The sequence below is a fragment of the Onychomys torridus genome, chromosome 5 (assembly GCF_903995425.1).
Source record: "Onychomys torridus chromosome 5, mOncTor1.1, whole genome shotgun sequence".
Lineage (NCBI taxonomy): Eukaryota > Metazoa > Chordata > Mammalia > Rodentia > Cricetidae > Onychomys > Onychomys torridus.
The window spans coordinates 97,733,081-97,750,585 of record NC_050447.1 but is presented as its reverse complement, the minus strand read 5'-3'; the positions used below and the strand labels follow the sequence as shown (position 1 = coordinate 97,750,585).

The 17,505-nt window shown below is 44.8% G+C and overlaps 2 protein-coding genes across 2 annotated transcripts; one reads left to right on the top strand and one right to left on the bottom strand.

The window, feature by feature from the left end:
- Positions 1 to 12,879: 12,879 nt before the first annotated feature.
- Positions 12,880 to 13,611, bottom strand: H1-1 (H1.1 linker histone, cluster member). The gene has a single exon (XM_036189203.1). The coding sequence runs from the start codon at positions 13,566 to 13,568 to the stop codon at positions 12,927 to 12,929; it is 642 nt and encodes a 213-aa protein (XP_036045096.1). The 5' UTR covers positions 13,569 to 13,611; the 3' UTR covers positions 12,880 to 12,926.
- A 2,362-nt stretch (positions 13,612 to 15,973) lies between these two features.
- Positions 15,974 to 16,468, top strand: LOC118583752 (histone H4). The gene has a single exon (XM_036187352.1). The coding sequence runs from the start codon at positions 15,982 to 15,984 to the stop codon at positions 16,291 to 16,293; it is 312 nt and encodes a 103-aa protein (XP_036043245.1). The 5' UTR covers positions 15,974 to 15,981; the 3' UTR covers positions 16,294 to 16,468.
- Positions 16,469 to 17,505: the final 1,037 nt, after the last annotated feature.

Here is a 17,505-nt window from a genome sequence, read left to right as displayed (position 1 = left end):
CTTCTGCTGTTCTTCCTCTCCGAAAGAGACGCACTTCTGTGCGTCCTGTCTATTTAAAGACTTTCTGTTCTGTTTTCTCATTGGTTGTAAACCCAGCCACATGACCTCCTCGTCACTGCCTGTTTGTACAGACCTCCAGGTCTTCTATGGTTGGTATTGAGATTAAAGGTGTGTGTCTGCCATGCTGGCTGTGTCCTTGAACACACAGAGATCGGCCTAGCTCTGCCTCCCAAGTGCTGGGATTAAAGGCATGCCCCACTACTGCTCAGCTTCTGCTCTGGCTTGCTCTGACCTCAAGGCAACTTTATTGACATACAAATAAAATCACATTTCAATACAAATAAAATATCACTATAATACTACACAGCCTTTGTGTTCAGAGGAAGACTCTCAGGATAACTCTTGTTTTCTGTTCATACTAACAGGATTAGAAATGTACTATGGTTCATGTTTTGTCTACCTCAAGGGGGGGCATGAACTTGACTCACACAACTTTGTATGAATTCTGAGTAGAATTCAGAAAATATGGGGCTCAGAGGTTGAGAGCACTAACTGTTCTTCCAGAGGTCCTGAGATCAATTCCCAGCAACTACATGGTGGCTCACAACCATCTGTAATGAGATCTGGCACCCTCTTCTGCCCTGCAGGAATACATGCAAACAGAACACTGTAAACATAATAAATAAATCTTAAAAAAAAAAAAAAAGAAAGAAAGAAAGAAAGAAATCAGGAAATACTTACTAGAAGGCTGTGGCAGGAGCTCTTTCCCACTCCATCCCACCTAAGCTTCTCATATATCCAGTCTGGGAACCCATCATCAGCATGCAGAATTAGTGGATATTGTTTGGGACACATTTAGCTAAACAGAAAAGGAAAAGCTTCCCTTTTTAACTCCTGTCCTTTGTGGGTGGGGCATGGAGAAGACCAGCTGTAGAGACAGGGCATAGCAGGAATGTTAGCCAGGGGGCCGCTGGAGAAACATAAATAAGATACTACACAGAAGGTCTGTGTCAACCTGCTCTCCCTGGCACAGTTCCGTCCCACAGACCTCAGTCTTAAATTCTAGTAACATCAATGGTAGGAACTTCCTGTAAATATTTTTAATAATTATGTTCTTTAATCAAGTTACGGTATTCATTCTATTTGATTTGATTCCCCAGTTGATAGCTGTTAGCCACTTTCCAGGTGCTCCTGCTGTGTAAGATCCACTCCTGGGTACTTCCTTTAGTGCACTGAACATTCTGGGTCCATTATAAGTAGTAAATGAAAGCCAAACATAACCCTCACACCTTTCTATGGGATCCCTCTGGTTTCTACTGGAGCTGTGGTCCTGGGTGCTAGTTAGGAAGTGCAGGAACAAAGTGCTGGATATTTTAATGAAATTAATGAACTTCACCATCAAATGACTGAATTATTTGAAAACATATATCCTCTTCCCCTCTCTCTTAACCACTCCCCCAAGCTAAGTAGCTGAGCATGACCTTGAACATCTGATCCTTCTGAAGTGGCCAAAGCTGTATGGTCAACCTCCTGTTGGGAGGTTGATAGGAGGCAGTGCCACAGTTGGTAGAGGGAGAGGCCCAGGGCCTGTGGGCACCCTGAATCTGTATCTTCCTATCAGCTGTATCAGCAGAAGGGGGCCAAGTCTAATTATCCAGAGAACCCTCAACTCAGGACCTGACCAATGAGGTACAAGGAAATTAAAGATATTTTGTCTCACTTTACTATGTACTGAAATTCTTTCTGTGGATGTCAAGGATCTGGGTGCACCTGAGCGCCCTGAGAGGAACTCCTCAGGCTGCATTGCTCAGGGCAAAAACTGACTTGCATTTCTCACTTCTGAGGACAAGGCCCTTCCCTAGTGCATGTGGAGTCAATCTCAGTTCCAGTAACTTCAGACTGAGAATCTCTACAGTACACAGCCGCTGCCCTCCATCGTCACCCCTTCAACGAAGGCCTTGACTCAAACAGGTACTGAGGACTGGCAGGTGTTCTTGTATCAGACCCTGAGAGTATTCTGAATTTCTGCTGTCCCCCTTCCGGTCATCCATGACACTGTCTAACATGTTGCTTCATACCGCTCTGGTAGGAGTAAAGTGGTATCTGTGTTAACAGTGTACATCTCCAACAGAGAGCCTTACTTAACTTTACTGTAGACAAGATTATTGAAACTCACCTCATGACTTCTGCTTAGATTGGAGAAGTTCTTCCCTACCCCATGTTTCCAGAAGGGCCATTTGCTTTCTGTTAACAAAACTTAGAATTTGTTTTGTTCTCTTCAGCTTTTAGTACACTGGATTGGCGCTTGGGTAAGTGTTGGTGGAGCTTCCTGGCACCGTCCGCCATCGGGCCCATTACAGGTGCTGTCGTGGATTCTGGCCCTGAGCTCAGTCATTGTCTACGTTCTTGTTTCTCTCATTACCATGCTATTGTCCTCTGGGAGGGCTGACCTTTTAAAGTTAGCTAAATCATCTTTGGCTCCTTTTTATCTGGATATATTTCAAAAAGTGTTTATTAAACCAACCAACCAAACAAACAAACCAAAAAACCCACAAAGTCAACCAGGTGTTACGGCACATGCTTGTCATCCCAGCACTTGGGAGGTAGAGGCAAGAGGATCAGGAGCTCAGGTCATCCTTGGGCACATAGCAAGTTTAATGCCACCTTGGGCCATGTGAAACTTTGTCTTCAACCAAACCAAGCCACACACTTCCACTGAAACTCTGTTCCAGGTAATCAACAAATGTATTTTTGTCTCAGTGTTTAAATTTCACCCTCCTTTTCTGTTTCTCTTGGTTTCTTATGGGCCGGGGAGGCGGATTCCTTACAACCCAGGCTGGCCTGGAATTTGTGTTCTAGCTGTTTCCAGAGTTCTTAGGGCAAGATCTGGGTTCCCAAAAACTCAATAATCTAGGCTCAGCTACCTGTGCCCATGACACCAATTAATGAGATGGGGAAAGGGGACTTATTCACTGCTACCCCAGTGGGAAGAGGAATAAAGGGGTCTAGTAGCCTTCAAGCCTGTCTTCATGGGCACTGACATAAGACTTAGGTTTAAATAGAGGGCAAGGGGTTAATTAGTACGTACAGTCAAACGATCCAGGTGTAGGTATGGTCCCACCATGGTCTAAGCTCTGCTCTCTCTCTGTGGTCTGATAAGTTCTCAGAATTATTTGAAGTCTCCTCCTGGAAGGCAGATTCCTCCTCTGGCTGGCACTGGGGCTTTAGCTTTTCCCTTCCCCGAGCTTGGGACTTCTGGGGGTACTTTTTTCTTTGGGGTCCATCATTTCAGCAGTCTGACAGGCTAAGGAGATGCACATCTCTCTTTAGCACATCTCTCCTGCCTGGTACCTTAACCTCCTAGGTGCTAGGATTAGCTACCACATTGGACTTTATTTTTTTGACAAAGATCTATCTTGCTGACTTCAAGAGAAGAGGCTTTTATATTCCTTCAACTCTTGCAGACACATGACTTGTATCATTACTGGTTTGTCCTTAACCATGATCCTTCCTTCCTCCTGCTGCTTTCTGAATCACCCTAAACTGAATCGTTAGCCTCTTAACCCTCCATCTCAGTTACTTTCTATCACTGTGAAGAGATCACGGCCAAGGTAACTTGTACCAGAAAGAGTTTACTGGGGACTTACAGCTTCAAAGGGTTAGAGTCCATGATCATCAGGACAGGGAGCATGGCAGCAGGCAGGCAGGCCTGAGAATATTTGGCACAAGTGTGTAAGAGAAACATGTAGGGGTGTGGAGATCGGTGCCTCTACCCTTGAAAGGTTCTAACCCAGTCTATGAAATAAACTGACATCAGGCACGTTACAGGGGAACAGTTACTTAAAATTTGTTCATGTGCAAAGAATATTACATGAAAGAGAAGAGACTATCCTAAAACTCAGTGAGATCGACATGCTTATACCATCTTCAGAAGGAAGGAAGAGACAGGGAGATACAGGTAACTTCAGGAAGAGAAGCAGAAATGATTACAAGTATGGCCATAGACCTTTTTGTGCCCAGGTGTTAAGAAATGAACTTGGGCCCTCACCTTTCCAAGTCAAGAATTTTACCAACTGAGCCATCTCCCCAGGTCCCTTATACATTATCATTGGCATGATTATCTCAATATGCCAAGGCCCCAGTCTAGGGATAAATGCTAGACTGTGTATCATGGCAGGAAAGGACCAAGCAAAGTGATAGTGATATATTTGTTCTGGTGTCCTTGTATGTTTGGCACGGCTCCTTTCTTTTCCCTTCTTGTCTTAGGGGTTCTTTTGCTGCAACAAAACACCATGACTAAAAAGCAAGTTGGGAAAAAAGGTTTATTTGGCTTATACTTCCACATAGTTGTTCATCATTGAAGGAAGTCAGGACAGGAACTGAAACAGGACAGGAAGGCAGGAGCTGATGCAGAGGCCATGGAGGGGTGTCATTTATTGGCTTGCTACTCCTGGCTTGTTCAGCCTGCTTTCTTATAGAACCCAGGACCACCAGCCCAGGGGTGATACTCACAATGAGCTGGGCCCACCCCCGTCAATCACCAATTAGAAAAATGCCTTACAGCTGGATCTTACAGAGGCATTTTCTCAGTCGAGGTTTCCTCCTTTCAGATATCTCTAGTTTGTGTGTCAACCTGACATAAAACTAGCCAGCATACTTCTGAACTCAAAGCTGATTCCTCTTAAGCCCTGCTTGCTTTACATAGCCATCTGACTGAGTTAGGAACAGCTAGGTGGGAACAGTTGTAAGGTTCATACAAGCTAGTGATAGCAAAGATTCTCATCGGACTGCTTTTTAATAATCCTGGCTGAGGCTGTGCCTTCAGGCGCCAGGGGCTTCTTTGTATGGTTGTCTCACGGTATCTGTGGGACATCTGAATTAGCTGGTGTTGGCATAAATGCAGTCTTGGCTCTATGACTGGCTGACATTCTTTTTCCTCAAGGCAGCCAATGCAACAAGAAAGAGTCCAACAGCTGCCCATTGGGGAGGCCGATGGTCCCATTGCCAGCACCTTCGATTAGTAATAAACAGTGAACACGGAGAGGAGTGTTGATAGTGAAGACTTCATCGTTTGTCTTTGGCGCAAAGAGAGATTCCAAATGCTTCCTTTTGTGCTGAGGACTGCCTTACGAAGCACGAGCTGTGAGTTAGGCTGAAGTGTAGGCACTGAGAGTGAGCAGGGAAGAGCGGAATCTCTGTCTTCTTTGGGCCTCTGTTCTCTACATGCTGGCTAGTTTTATGTCAACCTGACAGAGGCTATAGTCATCTTAGATGAGGGAATCTCCATTGAGAAAATGCCTCCAGAAGATCAGGGTGTAAGCAAGCAACCCTGTCGGGCATTTTCTTAATTAGTGAATGATGGGGGAGGGCCCAGTGCATGGTGGGTGGTGCCATCCTGGGATGGTAGTCCTGGGTTCTATAAGAAAGCAGGCCTAGCAAGCCAGTAAGCAGGACCCCTCCATGGTCTCTGCCTCAGCTCCTGCCTCCAGGTTCCTGCCCTGTTTGAGTTCCTGCCTAGTGATGTGGCAATGTAAGTGAAATAAACTCTTTCCTTTTCCCAAGTTGCTTTTGGTCCTGGTGTTTCATCAGAGCAGTAGTGACCCTAACTAAGACACTATATGACAACTATTTAGTACATGCTCCCCCTGAAAGCTTTGAGTTTCTCCCAGCCTCACATAGTCCCCACTTTTATCTGCCACCCCGCTCCCTTTACAGGAACAATGAAAACCATTTTAGGAGCATGCCAACACCATGACTGATATGGATTTGGTGTCCTTTACTCTTTTTGTGCTGGGAAGTGAAAGGATACTGTACTAGGATTCCCACATGGAGAATTTAGATCAAAAGACTACATAAAACAGATGTAATGAAGGGACCGCTTACCAAGCTATGAGAAGGAAGCCGTCCAAGAGTAGGATGTGATGACCTAAGCCCCCCTGCGCTACTTGTGAGGACCCAGCCCCAGCTCCAGATCTGCTGCCTCACCACCTCCCTCAGGTCCTACATGGGAAGATGATGGCCAAAAGGATAAGAAGGACTTCATTTACTTCCTGTTTACTTCCCAGTTTGTTGAGACCATCCTAGGAGGAGCTCCTCCTAGTACTGACTGTTGGACCCAATAACAGCAGTCAGCATCTTCTATGCCCTAAAAATCAGCCTCTACTGAAAAACCCAACACTTAGAAAAACCATCTCCCCAAAATACATGCTCCAAAAAGAAAAAAAAAAAGCCCTCCTTGTAATGCTGCTCATTTTTATGGTTGAACTATTCCCACCAGACAGTGAATTAACAATGTGACTGAAGAAATGCACAGTATCAGATCATGTAATATATTCACCACTCAAAGTAGAGAGGTGTGAATGCTTATCATATAGTTGGAAGAGCTTGGTACCTGACTTTAAAAATATGTTATTTAATTGTAACTCATAGGCTTTTAGTAAACTGCTGGGCTGAACAATGGACTCACAAAATGCCTGAAATTTTTCCAGCTGGCTCTTTCAAGCCACCAAATGCTGGGATGTGGCCTTTAACACAGATTAATATACTCTTGCTTGAAGTAAGATATGCTGTTATTATAGCCCAGGCACAGTTAAGAACACTAAGTCTCTGGAGGAGTAAGCAGATGGTCAGAGCTCAGTGCTTATGAAGACAGAAAGCAGGTACAACTTTGATTTTCCTACCTTCAAAGCTTGGGGAATTTCTGAACCCTCACATCCTGGTAGCTGGGTGGTGGGTTCTCTTGAACTGGTTCCTATCACTAGGTAGGTAACCTCTGGGTGTTTGATTTCCCAAATTGGCCTTCCCCCTAGAGGAGGTGGTCCAGACCAGCTAGGGTAGAGATGGGTCAGTATGTGGTTTGATTTAAATATATATATATATATATATATATATATATATATATATATATATATACATAAAAATAAAGAAGATGGTGTCCTAGTTAGAGTTACTATTGCCATGATGAAACACCATGACCAAAGCACCTTGTGGAAGAAAGAGCTTACAATTCCACATCTATGTTCATCATTGAAGGAGTCAGGGTAGGAACTTAAACGGGCTGGGAACCTGGGGTTACAAGCTGATGCAATGACCATGGAGGGCTTGCTACCCCTGTCTTGCTCAGTCTGCTTTCTTGTAGAATGCAGGACCACCAGCCCAAGGATGGCACCACCCACAACAAGCTGTGCTCTCCCCCATCAACCAGTAATTAAGAAAGTGCTCTGCAAGCTTGCCTACAGCCTGAGGATATTTTCTCACTTGAGTTTGTCTCCTCTCAGATAACTATGGCTTGTGTCAAGTTGACATAAAACTAGCCAGCACAGGTGGCATAGCAAAATTAATCACAAACAATTCTAAAGACAGGTGACTGTCTTGAAAAAGGAAGTGTAGTTTGCATTTTTTGTATCACAAAGGAAGGACTAATTTCTTACACACACACACTCACCTGTAGATAGATGTGAGACGGAATAAAGTCTTGTTCCATCACATGATGTGTGCCACCTGTCACTGAGAACAAAAGAACTGTGTCCCTTTACAGACCCAGCCCAGGGACAGACAGAACAGAATGTGTATTATCCTATGAAAGGGTGAGGAGGGGAAAACACAAAATATTTGTACATACTTTTTGTTTGTATTTGCATAAACTGTGGTCATGACAGAAGAAGGAAGCTCAGTGTACATCTTTCCACATAGTTTTGACTGTTGAAATAATATATTGTGTTACTTTTTACCACTTGGCACAGAAATCTTCCCTCTGAGAATCTATTCTAAGACACACTTGACAATGAAATGATGGTGTAAGTTTTGTTAACATTTAAAAATGTTTGCAATAGGTAGCAGGTTAGAGCAATGGAACACACATGGGAAGGAATGCTGTAGTGAATTGCTCGGCCATGTTTTTATTAAACATCTAGTTAGCTGATAATATTTCTGGCTTAATCTAGCTTTGCTTTTTTAAATTTATAAATTCCATTTATTTATTGTGTGTGGGGTGTGGAGTGTGTATGTGTGTGGGTGTGAGTATGCCATGACACACACATCGAGTCAGAGGACTTGTGAGAGCTGAATTCTGCAGTGCGGGTCACAAGGATCACATTCAGATCTTCAGACTTGCAGCAGCAAACATCTTTAGTTTGGATGCATCTCACCATCTCTCTATCCATGTTTTATTTACATTGCATTGTACACTGTCAACAAGCTGAAAAGATTAAAAAAAAAAAACCAGTAAATTCTTCCCCTTTCCCTCAACATTTTCCTTTTGTAATTTGGCTACATAAGACACAATAAAACCTGCATGAGAGATTCTCCTCTGACTCCCTGGCCTGTCTTTCTCCCATCTGTGTTGTGATCGGTGTATGAACTGGAAAAACCCATTATTTGTAGTGTCTGTACCACTTTATTGAGGTCCTACAGGTCTTCAGTTATTTCCGGTGATTTTTCTCAGCCTTTCCTTTTTCCTTTTAAAAAGCTCCAAAGGCAGAGATGAAGCAAATGGTAAAGGATAGAATCTGGACCTGTAAGAAGATGGGCTCAGGCAGAAAAGGTGCCTGACCTGCTTCAGTTGCCGGGACTCACTTGGTAGGAGAGAGTCGACTGATTCCCACAAGTTCTTGTCTAACCTTTACTTTACTGGAGGCTGTGTCACGGGCTCTCACTCTCTCCTCCCCCCTTTCCTTCCTCCCTCTCCCCCACCTCTCTCTCGCTCACAAAATAAATGAATGGAATAATTTAAAAAATAGAATATGTACATGCCTGCTGTCATCTTGTAGTCTCAGGAAGCCCTGTCTTCAAGTCTCTGCTGCTTGTACTTCAAGTGCTCTACCTATGTCCAGGGAGATCTGCTGATTCCAGAGTCAGGACATCAGCTTAAACATGGACTCTTCAGAGTGAAAGACCATGGTCACATCTCAACCACTGGCTTTCAGAACATTTCACAATGACCACCAATATAAAATATTGGTGAAAATGATGCAGAAAATGTATGCACACAGCTAACAACACAAATGTCTAAAATACATACTATATTCAAGGAAGAGATTTTCTGCTCTGTGATGTGACATGCTATAACATATTCTCTTTTATTCCATTCCTACCAGGCTGTAGTTGGAAAATACTACTTTAGCCAGCCATGGTAGGGTGTGTCTTTATAATCATAGCATTTTGGAGATGGAGGCAGGAGCATCAGGCATTGAAGATTATCCTCAGCTGCATACTGAGTCATGAGACCCCTTCACAAACCACTAAAAGCAATTCAAAGCAAATTACTTTAGGCCTTTACTTTGAAGTCAACAAATGGAAGCCCCAAAATGTAGATTTAAGAGATTCAGAATTATGTATGATAAATGTTCAAGGCCAGATCTCCCTCATCTTTGACACTGGAAGAATCAGGAATCAGATTGATATCTCTCTCTCTCTCTCTCATACTCTCTCAGTCACTACCTTGGTGGTCTGACCCAATCTCCAAGCTTTAAACACACACATACATTAAAGATTCGAATTTATAACTTCACCCTCCCACAAGCTGTTGTCAAGGCCATGAAATGATTCCACACAGGGGGACTAAGGAGCGCTGACTCACATCAGGGTACCAGCAGCGTTTGAGTTGGCTGCCGAGTCTGTGTTCTACTTGCTAATTTCCCAGGCTGCAGACTCACAGTATTGTGACTTGCCGTCTCTCAACTCCAGATGGAGTTCTCTCAGAAACATCCATCTTAGAAAAACGAGCTTCCTTCTTCTACTCTCAAGTCTTCCAGTCCTACCATATTTGTGGGCCTCACATTTAAGAAAGTACTAAACAAATTAAATTATATCACTATATAAAGAAAATCTATCAGCTATCCAAACAATTTAAATCAAAAGAGAATGAACAGGAACTACTTAAAATACATATACTAAAAAATTAGTAAGAAATATCCTAACAAACATCCAATACCATACACATTAAAACCGGGAATTAAAGTGCCTGCTAAAATCAATTCCCTGGAGAGCAAAAGCAGCACAAAAATGCATCTGATTCATATTGAGGAATTTTAAAAAGGTGATTTATTTATTTCGCTATCAACTATGAAAAACTTCACACATTATTTTTAAAAGAGTAAATAAAATAAAGTAGAATTTCACAAATTGACAAGAATTCAATATGCTTGTTCCCTGTTACCAGTAAGAGGTAACAAAAAGCCAAGAGAAATCTTCTAGTCACAGTAGAAATAAGCCTATCAGTCGGAATAAAGAATTTAAAAGGCACCTAGTTTATATGGAGAGAATAGTAGATGCAAAAATAGACTCTAGATCCTGTTACATAGAAGTTTAGAAGTGAAAGAGTTTATGTTAGACCAGTGAAGGAAGCGAGTGGATCATTTATGAGTGCTTTTGGAACAGCTATCTAAAACAACATTAACTATATTATTTGTGGATTAGAAACTAATTTTTCTTTTCTTTTGGCAGTACTGGGAATTAAACCCAGGGTCTCACACCTGCTAGCCAAATGTTCTACCACTGGGCCACATGCTAAGCCTTTGTTTTCCCCCAGCCCTCCCTCCTTTCAATTTTCTATTCTGAGGTAGGGTCTTGCTAATTTGCACATGATGGTCTCAAAAACCTCACTCTGTAACCCAGGCAATACATGAATTTGGCGTCATCTTGCCTCAGCCTCCCAAGTAGACATGTTCACTAGACCCAGTTGAACCTAAAAACGTTTTAAAAAGCAACATTCTTAAAATCTAAGAGACTACACAAATAATTCAGTCACTGGGGTATAATTTCTTAATCAAAACTTGAAACCCAGAAGCCATTAAAGGCATATGCATATTTAACACATTAGAATATTCACATATAATATTCAAAACATTAAATTTAATATGCATCACACATAAAAGTAAAAAAAAGTATGCCACACAAAAAACAAAGAGAAGAAAAGATCAGAGTTAGAATACTGCAATGCTGATGGTACAAAACAAAACAGAACTAAAGTTTCTTTTTCTACTATATTAAAAAATATAATAGAGGCAAGGGGAAAGATGGCTCAGTGGTTAAGAGTGGTTAACAAACCCTTGGTGGCTTGTTCCCCACACCCACATGGTGGCTCCCAATCATCTGTAACTCCACTTCCAGGGCATGTACAGTGTACATACATGTGGAGAAAACACTAACACATTAAAATAAACATACAAACCTGTAATGAAACAAGAAGACAGACTACTCTGAAAAAATGAGCAAGAAATACAAGCAAGCAATTCCCTGAAGGAATATTAAGATAGCCAATAAACAAAGTAGATGCCACTGGCCAAGATAATTTGAGTTAAAATTGAAATGATTTTTGCATCCTGTAGACTCTGCAGAAATGAACGAGCTCCTACTGAGGAGGGAAGCTGAAACGGGCACTTCTGGAAGTTGAGCTATTCTTAGAATAAGTCATTTACTAAAACTATAAAATATACTTTATAGGCCGGGCGGTGCTGGCCCAGCACTCGGGAGGCAGAGGCAGGCGGATCTCTGGGCCAGGAACTCCAAAGCGAGTTCCAGGAAAGGCTCGAAACTACACAGAGAAACCCTTTCTCGAAATAAATAAATAAATAAACAAACAAATAAATAAATAAATAATAAACAAACAAACAAACAATTAATTAAATGAATGAATGAATGAATAAATAAAAATAAATAAATAAGCTAACTTTATAATTAACAGTATGGAGTCCTATTTGTTGTATCATGTTCAGTTTAGTGCTTACCAACAGATTAACAAATGGATAGATCAGAATACTTCATGTGAAAGACTGTTTTGGTTAAAAACAAAACAAACAAATGAAAATCAAATCCTCCCTGGCTGTGTGGCATAGGCTGCCCTGAATTCAGGATCCTAGCTTCAGCTTCTCATGTGCTTGAGATAAAAGGTCTGTGCCTGTGCCTTGGCTAATTTGTTTTCCCAAGTTCTGTAGAAAAAAAAAGTATCTAAATGTGCATATATCACATTTCGGTGAAATAACCATAAGGGAAAGACAAAACAATCATTACTGTTTATGGCCAAATGTATTTTTTTTTTAAAAAAAAGGGAGGGAGGAGAAGGAAAAAACAAAACAAAACAAAAAACTAAGTTTAGAGCCAGAAAGATGGCTCAGTCACCAAGCCTGGTAACTTGAGCTAATCCCCTGGGCCCAAACTGTGGAAGAGAACCAATTTCAAGTTGTTCCCCAACCTCCAGACACAAGTGTACACCCACACCAATAATTCTTTAAAAAACTGAATACAAAGGATTGAATAGGGGAGCCCAGCAAGACTGGTGGGTAGGGGTTGGGAGTAACCCTGGTGCTTGGGAGGCAGGAGAATCGGTTCAAGTGCACAAGTGGGTAGCAAAATCAAAGGCTAAAAAAAAGAGCTGCCTGTGACGTTATTTCCAGTATGTGGGAGAGGGACCAACTCTGTCCTAAGAGCAGGACTAGGAAACCCCTCACAAAACCGAACTTGCAAGCATCCAGCGTTCTGATAAGGAACCCAGCCTTTTATGCTTGGAAACAAAAAGCCCACACTGCTCATGAACTTTGTCCTGACCATGCCATGTCCTGTTTGTGACAGACCCCATCATGTACTTTGAGCATTGCATAAGAACCTCATTCTCCGCCTGTTGGCAACACTGGACACTATCTAGGTGTCTTCTAGCCGTGTAGGAATAAACAAGCGACCACATCTGGGGAGGGCGTGGGTCTTCCCCGGGTTACTATCGCATCCTAAGTCCACCCATCTGTTTTCGAATGAACTTGGGAAGGTTACCGAGCTTGGCAGACACGGACCTAACTGGTTGTCACTCAAAGCCTCCGGCTGCCTAGAGGCAACCAACCAGGTATACTATGAAATGCGTGCTAAGCTCTCCTGAGTCATGTAGGTGGCTCTGAAAAGAGCCGTTGGGTTACTGAAGAAGCCTCCAACCGAACTATTCACTTTTTCTTGGGCGCCGCCTTCTTGGGCTTAGCTGCGGTCTTGGGCTTTGTCACCTTTGCCTTGGCAGCCTTGGGCTTCACGGCCTTGGCCTTGGCGGGGCTCTTGGCCACCTTCTTGGCCTTCACCACCTTGGGCTTCTTAGGGCTCTTGGACGGCTTCTTTGAGACAGCAGGCTTCTTGGGCTTCTTCGGGGTCTTCACAGCCTTCTTGGCTGCGGCCCCGGCAGTCTTCTTGGGTTTCTTAGACGTCCCAGATGCCTTCGCCTTCACTGACACCTTGGCGGTGGTAGCCTTGGCCTCCGCCTTCTTGTTGAGCTTGAAGGAGCCAGCAGCACCTGTGCCCTTGGTCTGCACCAGGGTGCCCTTGTTCACCAGGCTCTTGAGCCCCAGCTTGATGCGGCTGTTGTTCTTCTCCACATCGTAGCCGGCGGCTGCCAGCGCCTTCTTGAGCGCTGCCAGGGACACGCCGCTGCGCTCCTTGGAGGTGGACACCGCCTGCACGATGAGCTCGGACACCGAGGGCCCCGCGGGCTTCTTCCTCGGTGCTGCAGCCTTCGCGGGCTTCTTAGTCTTCTTTGCAGCCGCGGGCTTCTCAGGAGCAGCAGAAGCAGTTTGAGCGACGGGCGGCGTCTCCGACATCGTAGCTGCAGAGGATGGGACAGCTATTGCCAAGACGAAGAAAAGAAGTAGACAGACAGGGCCCCCGCGCGGCGTATTTATAGAGCAGGGCCGCGCTGTGATTGGTGCACGCTAACTCCCGCCCCTTGAACCCTAGAAGCCCCGCCCCCTCGGGCCCCGAAGCGCTGCTAGGTCTCTGGGCTTAACTAGTGGCGCCCCCAAACCCTTCTGCCTGGGTGCTTGATGTGGGAATTTCAAGCACAGCAGGGGCCCCACGAGACGGTAGATATCTATCAGAAAGCAGCTCAAATGCTGAAGGGTGTCTGTAAATTAGCCACTCAAAATTCAAGCAGTTTGTTGAGGTGTCACAGATCGCTTCTACAGCTCGGAATAATTCCATGGTAGGCTGTCAGAAAACCATGCTGTAGACCTTATTTATGAGCTTCTGTAAGGAAGAGCTATGTGGCTACTTTTTATGTTAAGGGTGGAATTGTTTTAGGGCTTTAAGAAGCACCAGGTTGCTATAGTGATTTCACATTCCGAACTAATAGTGCTACTAAAATGTGGTTGAACTGTTTTCTACACTTTTGAGAAAGGACCTATTACTGCTCGAGAGCAAAGCCATGGCATGACTTCTCATCCTGGCACATGCAAGTCCGAAACAGCTTTGAAAAACACTTGTTCAGTTTCTTTTCTTTTTTAAAGGAAATAGGAAATAATATAACCTTAATCCACTATGGCCAATTTTATCATTTTATTAAAAAAGATAGTTTCTAACTGCATTGAGTGATTTCGGGCCAAGAATGCTTGAAAAGATTTAGGTTTGAATGCAAGGACTCAAAGGACCTAGACAAATGCAGCTATTTAATGAAGAGATAACACGGAATAACCTGAGTCCGAATTCTCTGCTTATTCCCATGTTGATCTCTGTTTATATGGTAGCTTTTCACAAAGTGGAGAAACCCCACGCAAATGAAGGATTCAAGATCTGCTTTTTTAGTGGCTAGTAAGGAAAAGGCAGTAAACCAATCAAATGATAGACTCTGGCCTTCCAGCACACAAAGCAGAAAATTCTCATTTAAACATTTCAGTACTTTGGATATCAGGTTTATTCTTCGACCCTTCAATCGCAGCAAGGACAAGCTGCCATGTGTTGGCCGACAGAGGTGCTGGAGAAGGTGACAGTCACCGCAATTTTCTTTCATCTTTCTTAAAAAAACACATACAAGAAAAGGGCAGCCACAGACTACCTTAGGGAGATGGCAATCGCGGTTCTAAATTATAAACCAATCAGAGTCTTAAACGTCACAAGTGCACAGTATTTTCATCCAATCACTATGCTTTGTATACTATAAATAGTAGTTGTGAGGGCGTCGTTGCCACGTTCCAGACTCCCAGTCTCTTCTGTTTATCTGTTGCAATGGCTCGCACCAAGCAGACGGCCCGCAAGTCCACCGGCGGCAAGGCCCCGCGCAAGCAGCTGGCCACCAAGGCCGCCCGCAAGAGCGCCCCGGCCACCGGCGGCGTGAAGAAGCCGCACCGCTACCGCCCCGGCACCGTGGCGCTGCGCGAGATCCGGCGCTACCAGAAGTCCACCGAGCTGCTGATCCGCAAGCTGCCGTTCCAGCGCCTGGTGCGCGAGATCGCGCAGGACTTCAAGACCGACCTGCGCTTCCAGAGCTCGGCCGTGATGGCGCTGCAGGAGGCCTGCGAGGCCTACCTGGTGGGTCTGTTCGAGGACACCAACCTATGCGCCATCCACGCCAAGCGGGTCACCATCATGCCCAAGGACATCCAGCTGGCCCGCCGCATCCGCGGGGAGAGGGCGTAAATTGTTACGTCTTAGAACAACCAAAGGCTCTTTTCAGAGCCACCCACAATTTCAAAAGAGTGGCTGTGAATAGCACTTGGTCCAGTTTCCCAAATGAAAGACACAATATAAAAGATGACACCAACGAGAATGCCAGGTACATATAACCGGTGTCCAGTATGAGGCCGCCATGTATGGTATGGCTTTCCCAGTCAAACCTAAAAGAGACCACTTGTCTCCATAGCTGCAGCAAATGGGGAATTGTTAGCCTTTCCCAGGGTGTTGTCACAAAAGTGTCAACTGGCTTTTTGAGTGTAATTTGTAAGTCAAAGATTCCCTTGGAATAAATATATTTAAAATAGCTTTTGCATTGATATTCTGAAACCACTCCAAAGTGAGACAACGCTCAAGGGCGGTGTCTGTGACGTCACTTTCCCGCCCGCGGGCTTTGGGCTCTGATGGGCAGGGCTTAAAGGCGGGGCCTGTGACGTCACTTTCCCGCCGGCGGGCTTTCGGCCGGCTCTGGCGTTCTGTTGGGGTGGGGGATTAAGGCGAAGCAGCTATATAAAGGACCGTTCTCCGGTCTCGCTCACTTTCCCTTCATCTTTCTCAGCTACAGTAGCCATGTCTGGTCGCGGCAAAGGCGGGAAGGGCCTGGGCAAGGGCGGCGCCAAGCGCCACCGCAAAGTCCTGCGCGACAACATCCAGGGCATCACCAAGCCCGCCATCCGCCGCCTGGCCCGGCGCGGCGGCGTCAAGCGCATCTCCGGCCTCATCTACGAGGAGACCCGCGGGGTGCTGAAGGTCTTCCTGGAGAACGTGATCCGCGACGCCGTCACCTACACGGAGCACGCCAAGCGCAAGACCGTCACCGCCATGGACGTGGTCTACGCGCTCAAGCGCCAGGGACGCACGCTCTACGGCTTCGGCGGTTAAGGTTTTCATCCTTCCGTTCCATAACCAAAGGCCCTTCTCAGGGCCGCCCATCTGCTCTGAAAAAGGCGTTGTAATACTGGACCGTGCAGTTTGCTTTGTACCGCGTCCCGGAGAACAAAGTCTGAGAAAGGAGGAAGAATAAATCACAATATGAGTGCAATTGCACTCTGCTTTATTTCTCTTTGTGGATTCAGTGAATTGAATAGTATATTCGGCCACTTTCTTTGGCAGCCAAGGAACTCACTTGGTTCGTTGCTTTTAATTGCGCTGGGAAAACTCGGGTGAGTCCGGGCCTGGGAGAACTATTGGTGTGTAGTCATAGAGCCCATTTCAGGGTCCCCTTTACACCCTAACCTTGTAGATGAAGTTGGTAAAAGTCTGATGTGTCCTCTGAATGGCTTCCTGTACTGTGGGGTTTTGTGCACTAGTGTAGGAAGCTTGGAGGAGCCTTTGCTGCAATTCGGGTTCACGCTGTGCTAAGTTTCAGGACCCAGCTGGAGGGGATACGAGCTCAGTTGATGACTGCTAACCTGTTTTTCTCTTCCTGGGCTCGCCCAGACAACTCGGTCCTCCCAAGCGCTAGGGTTACTGTTCGTCACCATAACCCAGCCTGGCCCCACTTTTTCGTGGTCTTGCTGTCTTTCTTTCTTTTGGTCGTTTGTATTTTACGTATCACTTTCATAAGAGCCAACCGTAGATTCCTTATGGAGAATGATGTGATGAAGTCTTCAGCATAGCTTCATTTTAAGCTAATGAGAACTCATAGGTACGTCCTGGAAGATCTTAGCAATACACCAGACAGAGGAACAAAAATGTGTCTTGAGGGTGACTGCATTTTATTCCGTGTTTGAATTCCTTCAGGAGCTACTTTTTTGATACTCTGTCATGTGCCAGCAGAGAGCCCCTTCGAGCTCTCTTTATGAGCAGTAGGTTTGGAGTCTGGAGATGCAGATTGCAGAAATCAGTAGCCACAATGGCCTTTAAGGCAGGTGTTCAGGTGGAAGACCTACCTCAGTCTCCCCCAACCCCCTAATCCCCACCCGCTCTCCCGCCTCTCGCCCTCTCCAAACCCGGCCCTGGATCAGAAAAGCCGCCAAACGGCGGCTCCTCCCCCAAAGGCCTTTCTGTGCGCCGAAAAATCACCCGGGAGCGTTTTACTCATTAAACCTGGATTAATTCTTAATTAATAATTCTTAATTTGGTTTGATTTGG